The sequence below is a fragment of the Salmo trutta genome, chromosome 37 (assembly GCF_901001165.1).
Source record: "Salmo trutta chromosome 37, fSalTru1.1, whole genome shotgun sequence".
Lineage (NCBI taxonomy): Eukaryota > Metazoa > Chordata > Actinopteri > Salmoniformes > Salmonidae > Salmo > Salmo trutta.
Window position 1 is genome coordinate 11,298,875 of NC_042993.1, and position 13,094 is coordinate 11,311,968.

The following is a 13,094-nucleotide window of genomic DNA, read 5'->3' on the forward strand; positions in this document are numbered from 1 at the left end:
ACAACACAACTGATTGGCTCAAACGCATTAAGGAAAGAAATTCCAAAATGTACTTTTAACAAGGCACACCTGTTAATTGAAAGTCATTCCAGGTGACTACCTCATGAATCGAAAATCAAAAATATATTTTGATTTGTTTAACACTTTTTTGGTTACTTCATGATTCCATATGTGTTATTTCATAGTTTTGATGTCTTCACTATTATTCTACAATGTAGAAAATAGTAAAAATAAAGAAAAACCCTGGAATGAGTAGGTGTGTCCAAACTTTTACTGGTACTATATATATATTATTTTTTGCTCAGAAAACTTGGGGAACCCTGAACCCTCATTACACAGTTCATTTTTATACTAGTTATTCCTATGAAGAATGGTTGTCTATAACTGAGGTCATATTCATGATGACACTGTAGCTGTAACGATTCCAGCCAAACCCAGATGCTATTCTAGGCCAATGCTTTGCTTTCCTCATCTCCTCTCCTCATGAATAGCTATTGGGTGATTCCTCATGAAACTACAACAAAACTAAAATTGTCACAACATTTAATCCATAGAAGGGTCATTTGGAGGAATGATTGACATGTATTTGACATTTGTATCTAAAAGCATAATTGATAAATAAGTCATTAAAGTTATAATATTTGCAACATTTTGGCCTTACCAAGGCCTCCTTTAAGACTCCATAATGTTTCATTTGTAGGTGTTAAAAAGCTATAGTTGGTGTCATATAAAGCTTTACCGCTTGCTCTGTATTATGAATAGCATTTTGATTTTAATAACACATTTCTTACAAAAATGTATTAATATTGAAAAATACAAACATGACTATGGGAAATATATTTTTTTAGATTTGGCACATTGTTCAATATATTGTTGAACATAATATAATCTACGGAATATTACAGTTCTAGAGTGGGATCTCTGTTGCTTTTAGAGTTGTGATATTTGTATATTTCAATATTCATGTTCATATATTTGTATATAAATAAATGAATGTAAGAAAATTGCTATTGCAATAAGAATACTACTCATATTACAGAGCAAGCGGTAAAGCTTTATATGACACCGTTAGATTCTGGGTTGAACTTGGAACATTGTCGTACTCAGAAGTATAGTGTATGAGGAGTGATAGAGACTGGTTTTTATATCAGAAGTTAATGGTTATCTGTAGGAGCCAGATGGCTTTAGAATGTGTTGGGTGGACAGGAGGAAGTCACATGATTGCTGTAGGGGAAGCGGATGGACATCTGTGGATTAGACGAATGAGGGGTTGAGGTCAGGTCAGATCCCCTGAAGGGATAAATTATGGTTTATTACACTATTACCCTCTTCCTGTCAAACCATATAAGATGTAAGGATTGGAGAGAAGGAGCAGTGTCTAAATTGGATTATATATACGTGTGATGGTGGAAACACGTTTTTGTCTGAATTACAGCTGTATGGACCCTTTGGGAAGAATTAAACTTGGTTAAGCTTATCTATTGTCCGTTGAGTTATTTACTCTGAGAATTAGAACCTAACAACACCAACTTTTGCTTTGTAGCACCTACAGATGAAACATCATGGAATCTGAAAGGAAGCCTGGGTAAGGTCAAAATGTCACAAGTATTCCAACTTCAATTAATTATGTCTCAATTATGCATTAAGATACAAATGTCAAATATATGTCAGCAATCCTTCCTCCTAAGGACACTTCTATGGACTTCATTTTGTGAAAATTGTTTTGTTCTAGTTTAGTGAGGAATCACCCTATTCTGATGTAAGAACTGTGCATATAAACATATAAACCAATCCCCTCTTCTCCTACCACTACCGTCCTGCCAGTGACCCTGCCCTCTGACCTGCTGTGCTGCTGGCTTGTTCAGGAGGCCAGCTTCTTCATTGGCCTTTTCTGTCTTCATCTCCACCACAATGTCATTATTCACATCCCCACTTGCCCTGCAGGAGAAACACACAGAGGAGGCAGAGAGAGAGAGAGGGATAGCATCGAGAGAGAGGGAGAGAGAGATAGGTTGATAGAAGGAGAGAACATGAACAGACAGACGGAGAGAGAAAAGGTAGAGGGTTAGCAGAGGGAGGTAAAATACAGTAAAGAGAACAGGGAGTCTATACGCCAATGATCACAATGCCTTTCTTTAGAAACAGTTTCAACACCCCTCCTCCCATCCCCTCCCCTCTCCTCAGCTCTCCCCTCCCTCCCTCCCCCCTAACCTCCCTCCTGTTACTCACACTTCCTTCTCGTCCTTCTTGCTGCAGGGCAGCTTGCCCTTCTTGTTGAGGAAGTAGAGGAGTGCCACCAGCAGCAGCAGCATTAGGACACACACCACCACGGCTATCACCACGCCACTGGAGCCACCCTGCTGCTTATCAGCTAGGGGCACGGCGAGATGGAGGGAGAGATGAAGGCATGGGGGAGAGGTGGAGAAGGGAGAGGTTGGATGGCAAGTGAGGTTAGAGGGGATGGATGGGGTGAGGTGAGAGGAGAGGAGAAAGAGGTAGGGAGGAGGGAGGAGGGGGTGGGAGGTGAGGAGGGATAAGGGGGAGAAGGGTTGAAGAGGGAGGGACAGCGATGGAGGCAGGAGAGGGGATGGAGTGGAGGGGTAGGGGTGGGTAATGGAAGAGGTGAGAGGGACGTGAGGGTTGTGGAGGAGCGGAAATGGGATGGGTGGGGTTGGGAGGAGAACATTGGATGGGTGGAGGGGAGATGAGGAAAGGGGGAAAGGGGAGGGGGAGGTTTGTTCAGCTTTGAGATTCAGATGACAATAGTGTGGTGGGGCTAAGAGGTGGGCCTACACACACACACACACACACACACATTTTCACAAACACACCTTTTCTCTCTCTGTATCACATACACACAATGTAACACACATACACACAGAGGTATTTGTACAGACCTGTTTTAAGCACATGGTTCCCTTTGAGCAGCATTTTGAAAGAAAGACAGTTGCTCAGACCCACTGCATAGCAAAGCAACAACACACACCGCACCACTATGTGCACCCACTAACCACCAACAACACACATACTAGTGTACAAACACAACCACCACACATTCTCTAGTTACAACTACTCACAAGCCCACAGCAACTGAAAAGCACAGCACAGGGAGGTAAAAGAGTGAAAGAGAAGAACGCAGTGGGAAAAAGAAGTGACAAAGACACGCGGAGAAGAGAAGAGAAGAGGATAGAATATCATCCTTTATTACCCCCCAGGGGAGAGAAAAGTCGCAGCATCCACAAAATATAGGACAGACATCATACAAAGATGACAAACAAAACACAATATACAATATCCACAGTGTTCAGTAGTAATAGAGAAATATACAATGTACAGTAGAGTAGAGTGCTGGGAGGAAGGGTGAAGTACTACAGGCTATATACAACACAGAGTCCTGACAGCAGGGAGGAAAGGAGGAGGGAGAAGACGGATAAGTGTCTACCTCTGCCTGCATCATTGGCTGCGTTGGGATCGACGGCTGCAGGGAGAAGAGAGGAGAGGAACAGGGTTAGACTAGAGAGACTAGAGAGAGAGAGAGAGAGAGAGAGAGAGAGAGAGAGAGAGAGAAAGATAAAAAAATTAAGAGAAGTGGAGGGCCGCACTGACCTTGTTTGGTGGTGACTTTGAAGGCCTGGGAGGCTGCGCCGTGGTCGTTACTGGCCTCGCAGGTGACCCCGTCCTTCAGGACCGCAGCACTGGCCTCCAGCATGACCATACTGACCACCTTGTTACCCTTCACCGACACCGACTGGGAGAGGAGGGGCGAGAGAGGGGGGGGGTGAGAAGATGGATTAAGAGATGGCAATAAATTAGAGGAGTTGTTCTGGGAGCTCATAACATAACTCCACGAAGCTTTGTCAACGCACACAATGCACACATGCGCACACACACGCACACACACTCACTTCCTTTCCTGAGGGTGTCCAGGTGAACTGTGGGGCAGGGTGTCCGTGAGCAGAGCAGGACAGAGTCACCATGTCTCCCTCCTTCTCCACCATTCCATCAACAGCTGCATCAATCTCAGGTTTACCTAGAGAGAGGGAGGGAGAGAGGAGAGAGGGAGGGAGAGACGAGAGAGAGAGGTAAAGAGACAGGGAGGGAGAGTAGTAGAGGTAGAGGGGGAGGAGAGAGGGAGGAGGGAGAAAGGTAGAGAGGGGTGATGGAGGAGGGTAGGGAGGTGCAGAGAGATATAGATTGGGAAGAAAGTGGGAGAGAGAATGGCAGGAAATAAAATAATAATTGAAATCCACCACAGGAAGAGATATACTGTACCATCACCACTTCCTTTACTCCATCTGAGTCTTATGATATACTGTACCATCACCACTTCCTTTACTCCATCTGAGTCTTATGATATACTGTACCATCACCACTTCCTTTACTCCATCTGAGTCTTATGATATACTGTTCCATCACCACTTCCTTTACTCCATCTGAGTCTTATGATATACTGTACCATCACCACTTCCTTTACTCCATCTGAGTCTTATGATATACTGTACCATCACCACTTCCTTTACTCCATCTGAGTCTTATGATATACTGTACCATCACCACTTCCTTTACTTCATCTGAGTCTTATAATATACTGTACCATCACCACTTCCTTTACTCCATCTGAGTCTTATAATATACTGTACCATCACCACTTTCTTTACTCCATCTGAGTCTTATGATATACTGTACCATCACCACTTCCTTTACTCCATCTGAGTCTTATAATATACTGTACCATCACCACTTTCTTTACTCCATCTGAGTCTTATGATATACTGTTACATCACCACTTCCTTTACTCCATCTGAGTCTTATGATATACTGTACCATCACCACTTCCTTTACTCCATCTGAGTCTTATGATATACTGTTACATCACCACTTCCTTTACTCCATCTGAGTCTTATAATATACTGTACCATCACCACTTCCTTTACTCCATCTGAGTCTTATAATATACTGTTACATCACCACTTCCTTTACTCCATCTGAGTCTTATAATATACTGTACCATCACCACTTCCTTTACTCCATCTGAGTCTTATGATATACTGTTACATCACCACTTCCTTTACTCTATCTGAGTCTTATGATATACTGTTACATCACCACTTCCTTTACTCCATCTGAGTCTTATGATATACTGTACCATCACCACTTCCTTTACTCCATCTGAGTCTTATGATATACTGTTACATCACCACTTCCTTTACTCCATCTGAGTCTTATAATATACTGTACCATCACCACTTCCTTTACTCCATCTGAGTCTTATGATATACTGTACCATCACCACTTCCTTTACTTCATCTGAGTCTTATAATATACTGTACCATCACCACTTCCTTTACTCCATCTGAGTCTTATAATATACTGTACCATCACCACTTCCTTTACTCCATCTGAGTCTTATAATATACTGTACCATCACCACTTCCTTTACTCCATCTGAGTCTTATGATATACTGTACCATCACCACTTCCTTTACTCCATCTGAGTCTTATAATATACTGTACCATCACCACTTCCTTTACTCCATCTGAGTCTTATAATATACTGTACCATCACCACTTCCTTTACTCCATCTGAGTCTTATAATATACTGTACCATCACCACTTCCTTTACTCCATCTGAGTCTTATGATATACTGTTACATCACCACTTCCTTTACTCCATCTGAGTCTTATGATATACTGTACCATCACCACTTCCTTTACTCCATCTGAGTCTTATAATATACTGTACCATCACCACTTCCTTTACTCCATCTGAGTCTTATGATATACTGTTACATCACCACTTCCTTTACGTGTGTGTGTGTGTGTGTTTCTGTGTACCTGAGACGGTGAGATTGACGCTGGCCTTGGAGGTGAGACCGAGCACAGAGGGCACTGCGCCCACACAGGAGTACTCGCCAGATTCAGCGAATGTCACTGACTTCAGAGACAAGACACCAGTCTGGGACAGCACCGTGGAGCCCTATTGAACACACACAGGTATGAGATTAGGGGACAGTTGGACACACACACACTCAATTTCTTTATCTCTTGTTCATCCATGCCCTCTCCGGTTTCTCACAAAAACTCAGTCCTGCTCAGTACAACCACATTCCTTACCCAGTAACACGTTCTCAACAGGGAGAGGTGGACTGGTAGTAAAACAAGGAGGAAGCAGAGAGAGGTGGACTGGTAGTAAAACAAGGAGGAAGCAGAGAGAGGTGGACTGGTAGTAACACAGGGAGAGGTGGACTGGTAGTAACACAGAGAGGAAGCAGGGAGAGGTGGACTGGTAGTAACACAGGGAGAGGTGGACTGGTAGTAACACAGAGAGGAAGCAGGGAGAGGTGGACTGGTAGTAACACAGGGAGTAAGCAGAGAGAGGTGGACTGGTAGTAACACAGGGAGGAAGCAGAGAGAGGTGGACTGGTAGTAACACAGGGAGGAAGCAGAGAGAGGTGGACTGGTAGTAACACAGGGAGGAAGCAGGGAGAGGTGGACTGGGAGTAACACAGGGAGGAAGCAGAGAGAGGTGGACTGGTAGTAAAACAGGGAGAGGTGGACTGGTAGTAAAACGAGGAGGAAGCAGAGAGAGGTGGACTGGTAGTAACACAGGGAGGAAGCAGAGAGAGGTGGACTGGTAGTAAAACAGGGAGAGGTGGACTGGTATTAACACAGGGAGAGGTGGACTGGTAGTAACACAGGGAGAGGTGGACTGGTAGTAACACAGGGAGAGGTGGACTGGTAGTAACACAGGGAGAGGTGGACTGGTAGTAACACAGGGAGAGGTGGACTGATAGTAACACAGAGAGAGGTGGACTGGTAGTAACACAGGGAGAGGTGGACTGGTAGTAACACAGTGAGAGGTGGACTGGTAGTAACACAGGGAGAGGTGGACTGGTAGTAACACAGGGAGAGGTGGACTGGTAGTAACACAGGGAGAGGTGGACTGGTAGTAACACAGGGAGAGGTGGACTGATAGTAACACAGGGAGAGGTGGACTGATAGTAACACAGGGAGAGGTGGACTGGTAGTAACACAGTGAAAGGTGGACTGATAGTAACACAGGGAGAGGTGGACTGGTAGTAACACAGGGAAAGGTGGACTGGTAGTAACACAGGGAGAGGTGGACTGGTAGTAACACAGGGAGAGGTGGACTGGTAGTAACACAGGGAGAGGTGGACTGGTAGTAACACAGGGAGGAAGCAGGGAGAGGTGGACTGGTAGTAACACAGGGAGGAAGCAGGGAGAGGTGGACTGGTAGTAACACAGGGAGGAAGCAGGGAGAGGTGGACTGGTAGTAACACAGGGAGGAAGCAGAGAGAGGTGGACTGGTAGTAACACAGGGAGGAGGCAGGGAGAGGTGGACTGGTAGTAACACAGGGAGGAAGCAGAGAGAGGTGGACTGGTAGTAACACAGGGAGGAAGCAGTGAGAGGTGGAGTGGTAGTAACACAGGGAGGAGGCAGGGAGAGGTGGACTGGTAGTAACACAGGGAGGAAGCAGAGAGAGGTGGACTGGTAGTAACACAGGGAGGAAGCAGGGAGAGGTGGACTGGTAGTAACACAGGGAGGAAGCAGGGAGAGGTGGACTGGTAGTAACACAGGGAGGAAGCAGGGAGAGGTGGACTGGTAGTAACACAGGGAGGAAGCAGAGAGAGGTGGACTGGTAGTAACACAGGGAGGAAGCAGGGAGAGGTGGACTGGTAGTAACACAGGGAGGAAGCAGGGAGAGGTGGACTGGTAGTAACACAGGGAGGAAGCAGGGAGAGGTGGACTGGTAGTAACACAGGGAGGAAGGAGGGAGAGGTGGACTGGTAGTAACACAGAGAGGAAGCAGTGAGAGGTGGACTGGTAGTAACACAGGGAGGAAGCAGAGAGAGGTGGACTGGTAGTAACACAGGGAGGAAGCAGGGAGAGGTGGACTGGTAGTAACACAGGGAGGAAGCAGAGAGAGGTGGACTGGCAGTAACACAGGGAGGAAGCAGGGAGAGGTAGACTGGTAGTAACAGAGGGAGGAAGCAGGGAGAAGTGGACTGGTAGTAACACAGGGAGGAAGCAGGGAGAGGTGGACTGGTAGTAACACAGGGAGGAAGCAGGGAGAGGTGGACTGGTAGTAACACAGGGAGGAAGCAGGGAGAGGTGGACTGGTAGTAACACAGGGAGGAAGCAGAGAGAGGTGGACTGGTAGTAACACAGGGAGGAAGCAGGGAGAGGTGGACTGGTAGTAACACAGGGAGGAAGCAGTGAGAGGTGGACTGGTAGTAACACAGGGAGAGGTGGACTGGTAGTAACACAGGGAGAGGTAGACTGGTAGTAACACAGGGAGGAAGCAGGGAGAGGGGGACTGGTAGTAACACAGGGAGGAAGCAGGGAGAGGTGGACTGGTAGTAACACAGGGAGGAAGCAGGGAGAGGTGGACTGGTAGTAACACAGGGAGGAAGCAGGGAGAGGTGGACTGGTAGTAACACAGGGAGGAAGCAGAGAGAGGTGGACTGGTAGTAACACAGGGAGGAAGCAGGGAGAGGTGGACTGGTAGTAACACAGGGAGGAAGCAGGGAGAGGTGGACTGGTAGTAACACAGGGAGGAAGCAGTGAGAGGTGGACTGGTAGTAACACAGGGAGGAAGCAGGGAGAGGTGGACTGGTAGTAAAACAGGTAGGAAGCAGGGAGAGGTGGACTGGTAGTAACACAGGGAGGAAGCAGAGAGAGGTGGACTGGTAGTAACACAGGGAGGAAGTAGGGAGAGGTGGACTGGTAGTAACCCAGGGAGGAAGCAGGGAGAGGTGGACTGGTAGTAACACAGGGAGGAAGCAGGGAGAGGTGGACTGGTAGTAAAACAGGGAGGAAGCAGGGAGAGGTAGGCTGGTAGTAACACAGGGAGGAAGCAGGGAGAGGTGGACTGGTAGTAAAACAGGGAGGAAGCAGGGAGAGGTGGACTGGTAGTAACACAGGGAGGAAGCAGGGAGAGGTGGACTGGTAGTAAAACAGGGAGGAAGCAGGGAGAGGTGGACTGGTAGTAACACAGGGAGGAAGCAGAGAGAGGTGGACTGGTAGTAACACAGGGAGGAAGCAGGGAGAGGTGGACTGGTAGTAACACAGGGAGGAAGCAGAGAGAGCTGGACTGGTAGTAAAACAGGGAGGAAGCAGGGAGAGGTGGACTGGTAGTAACACAGGGAGGAAGCAGGGAGAGGTGGACTGGTAGTAACACAGGGAGGAAGCAGGGAGAGGTGGACTGGACTTGCCTTCTTCCACTGGACGGTGTGTGTGTCTGAGGCCTTGGTCTTACACTGCAGCTCCACCATGTCTCCCGTCATGGTCGACAATGGACCGGCAGGCCTCACACTCATTGGGTCAATGTCTGAGAGCCAGAGAAAAGAGGGATACAAAGAAAGAGGGGGCGGAGGGAGAGAGAAAGAGGGTGGTGAAGAGAGAGAGAATCCTTTAAAATGGATAATGTTCTGGGATCAAAAGTGTACCACCTCAGGGGAGACAGGAGGATGGATGGATACTCACAGTGGACAGAGATAGTGACTTCTCCATTAAGATCAGCCTCCAGGTTATCAAAGTCGGTGGCCATACATTTGTACACCCCAGCATCCGAACGCTTGACGGACTTCAGAGTCAAAAGTCCCCCTGCAACTCCATCCTTAATGTTTATCCCCTGAGCATCAGCGATAGCAAGACAGAGGGAGCAAGAGAGGGGTGGAGAGGGGGGGTGGATTGAAAGAGAGAGAGAGAAATTATTCAATGATTTAAGAGATGAACAGGTTGGACTATGGCAGTACTGTAGGGTTTGTGTATAGCTGCACTGCTGTATAGTCTGAAATGCAGTACATGTGTGCTGGTCCTTACATCCTTGGAGAAATCAAACTCAGGCTGAGGGTTTCCGTCTGTCTCACACATCATCTTCACCTCGTCACCCTCTCTGATTGGCTCAGTGTTCGCCAGGACAAAGGTCGCTGTCTCAGAGGGATCTGGATAAGAGTGAGGGCAAGAGAGAGATGGGGAGGGATGGCGTGGGAGAGGGAGAGGGGGAGGGAGGGAGGGAGGGAGGGAGGGAGGGAGGGAGGGAGGGAGGGAGTGAGTGAGTGAGTGAGTGAGTGAGTGAGTGAGTGAGGGAGGGAGAGAGAGAGAGAGAGAGAGAGAGAGAGAGAGGGAGGGAGGGAGGCGGAGATGTAACAAGGGTCGTCTAAAGGAGACCAAGGCGCAGCGTGTATATTGCTCATATTAGACAGACAGAGAGACAGAAAAAGAGAGAGTAGGAGGGAGCAAGAATGAGAGAGAGTGAGGAAACAGATACAGACAGACAACCACTCACAGTTGAGGGTGAGGGAGAAGGTGTCAGAGTCGATCTGTTTGATTATGTCGTTGGGCATGCTGTACTCCACGGTGCAGTGGTACACGCTGTCCTTGTCAGCCTTCTGGGGCTGCATCATCAGGGTGCTGGTGATGGTGAACAGACCTGATGCTTCCTTTACCACTGACGGCACCATGTACACCTCTGGAGCGGGAGACAGAGAGGTAGAACAGAAGGGGCTGACTAGAATGAGACAGAATTTATTCCCAGGATATGCAGTTGTGACTCTAATGACTCCAACCTAACTGTATGTAACCTTCCCTCTGAAGTTTACATACATTACAGTTGAAGTCGGAAGTTTACATACACTTAGGTTGGAGTCATTAAAACTAGTTTTTCAACCACTCCACAAATTTCTTGTTAACAAACTATAGTTTTGGCAAGTTGGTTAGGACATCTACTTTATGCATGACACAAGTAATTTTTCCAACAATTGTTTACAGACAGATTATTTCACTTATAATTCACTGTATCACAATTCCAGTGGGTCAGAAGTTTACATACACTAAGTTGACTGTGCCTTTAACCTCTCTAGGGGGTGTGGGACGGTAGCGTCTCACCTGGCCAACATCCAGTGAAATTGCAAAGTGCGAAATTCAAAAATACTCAATTAAAATATTTAACATTCTTGAAAATATATGTGTTATACATCAAAATAAAGCTTAACTTCTTGTTAATCCAGCCGCCGTGTCAGATTTCAAAAAGGCTTTACGGCGAAAGCAAACCATGCGATTATCTGAGGACAGTGCTCAGCACACAAAACATTACGTACAGTTACCAGCCAAGTAGATTAGTCACGAAAGTCAGAAATACCAATAAAATGAATCACTTACCTTTGATGATCTTCATATGGTTGCACTCACAAGACTCCATGTTACACAATAAATGTTTGTTTTGTTCGATAAAGTCCCTCTTTATATCCAAAAACCTCCATTTTGTTGGCGAGTTTTGTTCAGTAATCCAATAGCTCAAATGCAGTCACAAGAGGCAGACAACAATTCCAAATAGTATCCGTAAAGTTAGTAGAAACATGTCAAACGATGTTTAGAATCAATCCTCAGGTTGTTTTTAGCCTAAAGAATCGATAATATTTCAACCGGACAAAAGCTTCGTCAATATAAAAGGAAAACAAAAAGGCGTGCTCTCGGTCATGTGCAGTAACCAGCTCTGAGGACATCCCAGGGTCCACTCACTCAATGTTGTCATTCTCCCCTCATTTTTCAGAATGAAAGCCTGAAACAATGTCTGAAGACTGTTCACAAGTATTGGAAGCCATAGGAAACGGAATCTGGGTCCTATCCATTAAATGGTGGATAGGCTTTCATTGGAAAAACAGCCATTTCAAAGTAATGGCATTTTTGGATGGATTTTCCTCAGGTTTTTGCCTGCCATTTCAGTTCTGTTATACTCACAGACATTAGTTTAACAGTTTTAGAAACTGTAGAGTGTTTTCTATAGAAATCAAATTATATGCATATCCTAGCTTCTGGGCCTGAGTAGCAGGCAGTTTACTTTGGGCACGCTTTTCATCCGGAGGTGAAAATAGTGCCCCCTACCCTAATGAAGTTAAACAGCTTGGAAAATTCCAGAAATTGATGTCATGGCTTTAGAAGCTTCTGATGGGCTAATTGACATCATTTGAGTCAATTGGAGGTGTACCTGTGGATGTATTTCAAGGCCTACCTTCAAACTCAGTGCCTCTTTGCTTGACATCATGGGAAAATCAAAAGAAATCAGCCAAGACCTCCACAAATTGGAGACCTCCACAAGTCTGGTTCATCCTTGGGAGCAATTTCCAAACGCCTGAAGGTACCATGTTCATCTGTACAAACAATAGTATACAAGTATAAACACCATGGGACCACGCAGCAGTCATACCGCTCAGCAAGGAGATGTGTTCTGTCTCCTAGAGATGAACGTACTTTGGTGTGAAAAGTGCAACTCAATCTCAGAACAACAGCAAAGGACCTTGTGAAGATGCTGGAGGAAACATGGAACAAAAGTATCTATATCCACAATAAAACGAGTCCTATATCGACATAACCTGAAAGGCCGCTCAGCAAGGAAGAAGCCACTGCTCCAAAACCGCCATAAAAAAGCCAGACTACAGTTTGCAACTGCACATGGGGACAAAGATCAAACTTTTTGGAGAAATGTCCTCTGGTCTGATGAAACAAAAATAGAACTGTTTGGCCATAATGACCATCGTTATGTTTGGAGGAAAAAGGGGGAGGCTTGCAAGTTAAAGAACACCATCCCAACCGTGAAGCACGGGGGTGGCAGCATCCTGTTGTGGGGGGTGCTTTGCTGCAGGAGGGACTGGTGCACCTCACAAAATAGATGGCATCATGATAAAGGAAAATTGTGTGGATATATTGAAGCAACATCTCAAGATATCAATCGGGAAGTTAAAGCTTGGTCGCAAATGGGTCTTCCAAATGGACAATGACCCCAAGCATACTTCCAAAGTTGTAGCAAAATGGCTTAAGGACAACAAAGTCAAGGTATTGGAGTGGCCATCACAAAGCCCTGACCTCAATCCTACAGAAAATTTGTGGGCAGAACTGAAAAGGCGTGTGCGAGCAAGGAGGCCTTCAAACCTGACTCAGTTACACCAGCTCTGTCGGGAGGAATGGGCCAAAATTCACCCAACTTATTGTGGGAAGCTTGTGGGAGGCTACCCGAAATGTTTGACCCAAGTTAAACAATTTAAAGGCAATGCTACCAAATACTAATTGAGT

The 13,094-nt window shown here is 46.1% G+C and overlaps 1 protein-coding gene across 2 annotated transcripts in view; it reads right to left on the reverse strand.

The window, feature by feature from the left end:
• The window catches only part of bcam (basal cell adhesion molecule (Lutheran blood group)), a 93,522-nt gene that overhangs the window by 1,224 nt on the left and 79,204 nt on the right, over positions 1-13,094 (reverse strand). Inside the window, exons 6-16 of one of the 2 annotated variants that reach the window (XM_029738287.1) lie at positions 10,315-10,497; positions 9,849-9,970; positions 9,510-9,657; positions 9,239-9,354; positions 5,837-5,978; positions 3,906-4,030; positions 3,607-3,748; positions 3,443-3,478; positions 2,898-2,918; positions 2,230-2,371; positions 1,842-1,938 (exon numbers count right to left, since the gene is read on the reverse strand). In XM_029738287.1, coding sequence (XP_029594147.1) covers positions 1,842-1,938; positions 2,230-2,371; positions 2,898-2,918; positions 3,443-3,478; positions 3,607-3,748; positions 3,906-4,030; positions 5,837-5,978; positions 9,239-9,354; positions 9,510-9,657; positions 9,849-9,970; positions 10,315-10,497 — 1,274 coding nt within the window. The remainder of the gene's footprint in view (positions 1-1,841; positions 1,939-2,229; positions 2,372-2,897; positions 2,919-3,442; positions 3,479-3,606; positions 3,749-3,905; positions 4,031-5,836; positions 5,979-9,238; positions 9,355-9,509; positions 9,658-9,848; positions 9,971-10,314; positions 10,498-13,094) is intronic. The other variant, XM_029738288.1, reaches the window with a different exon arrangement.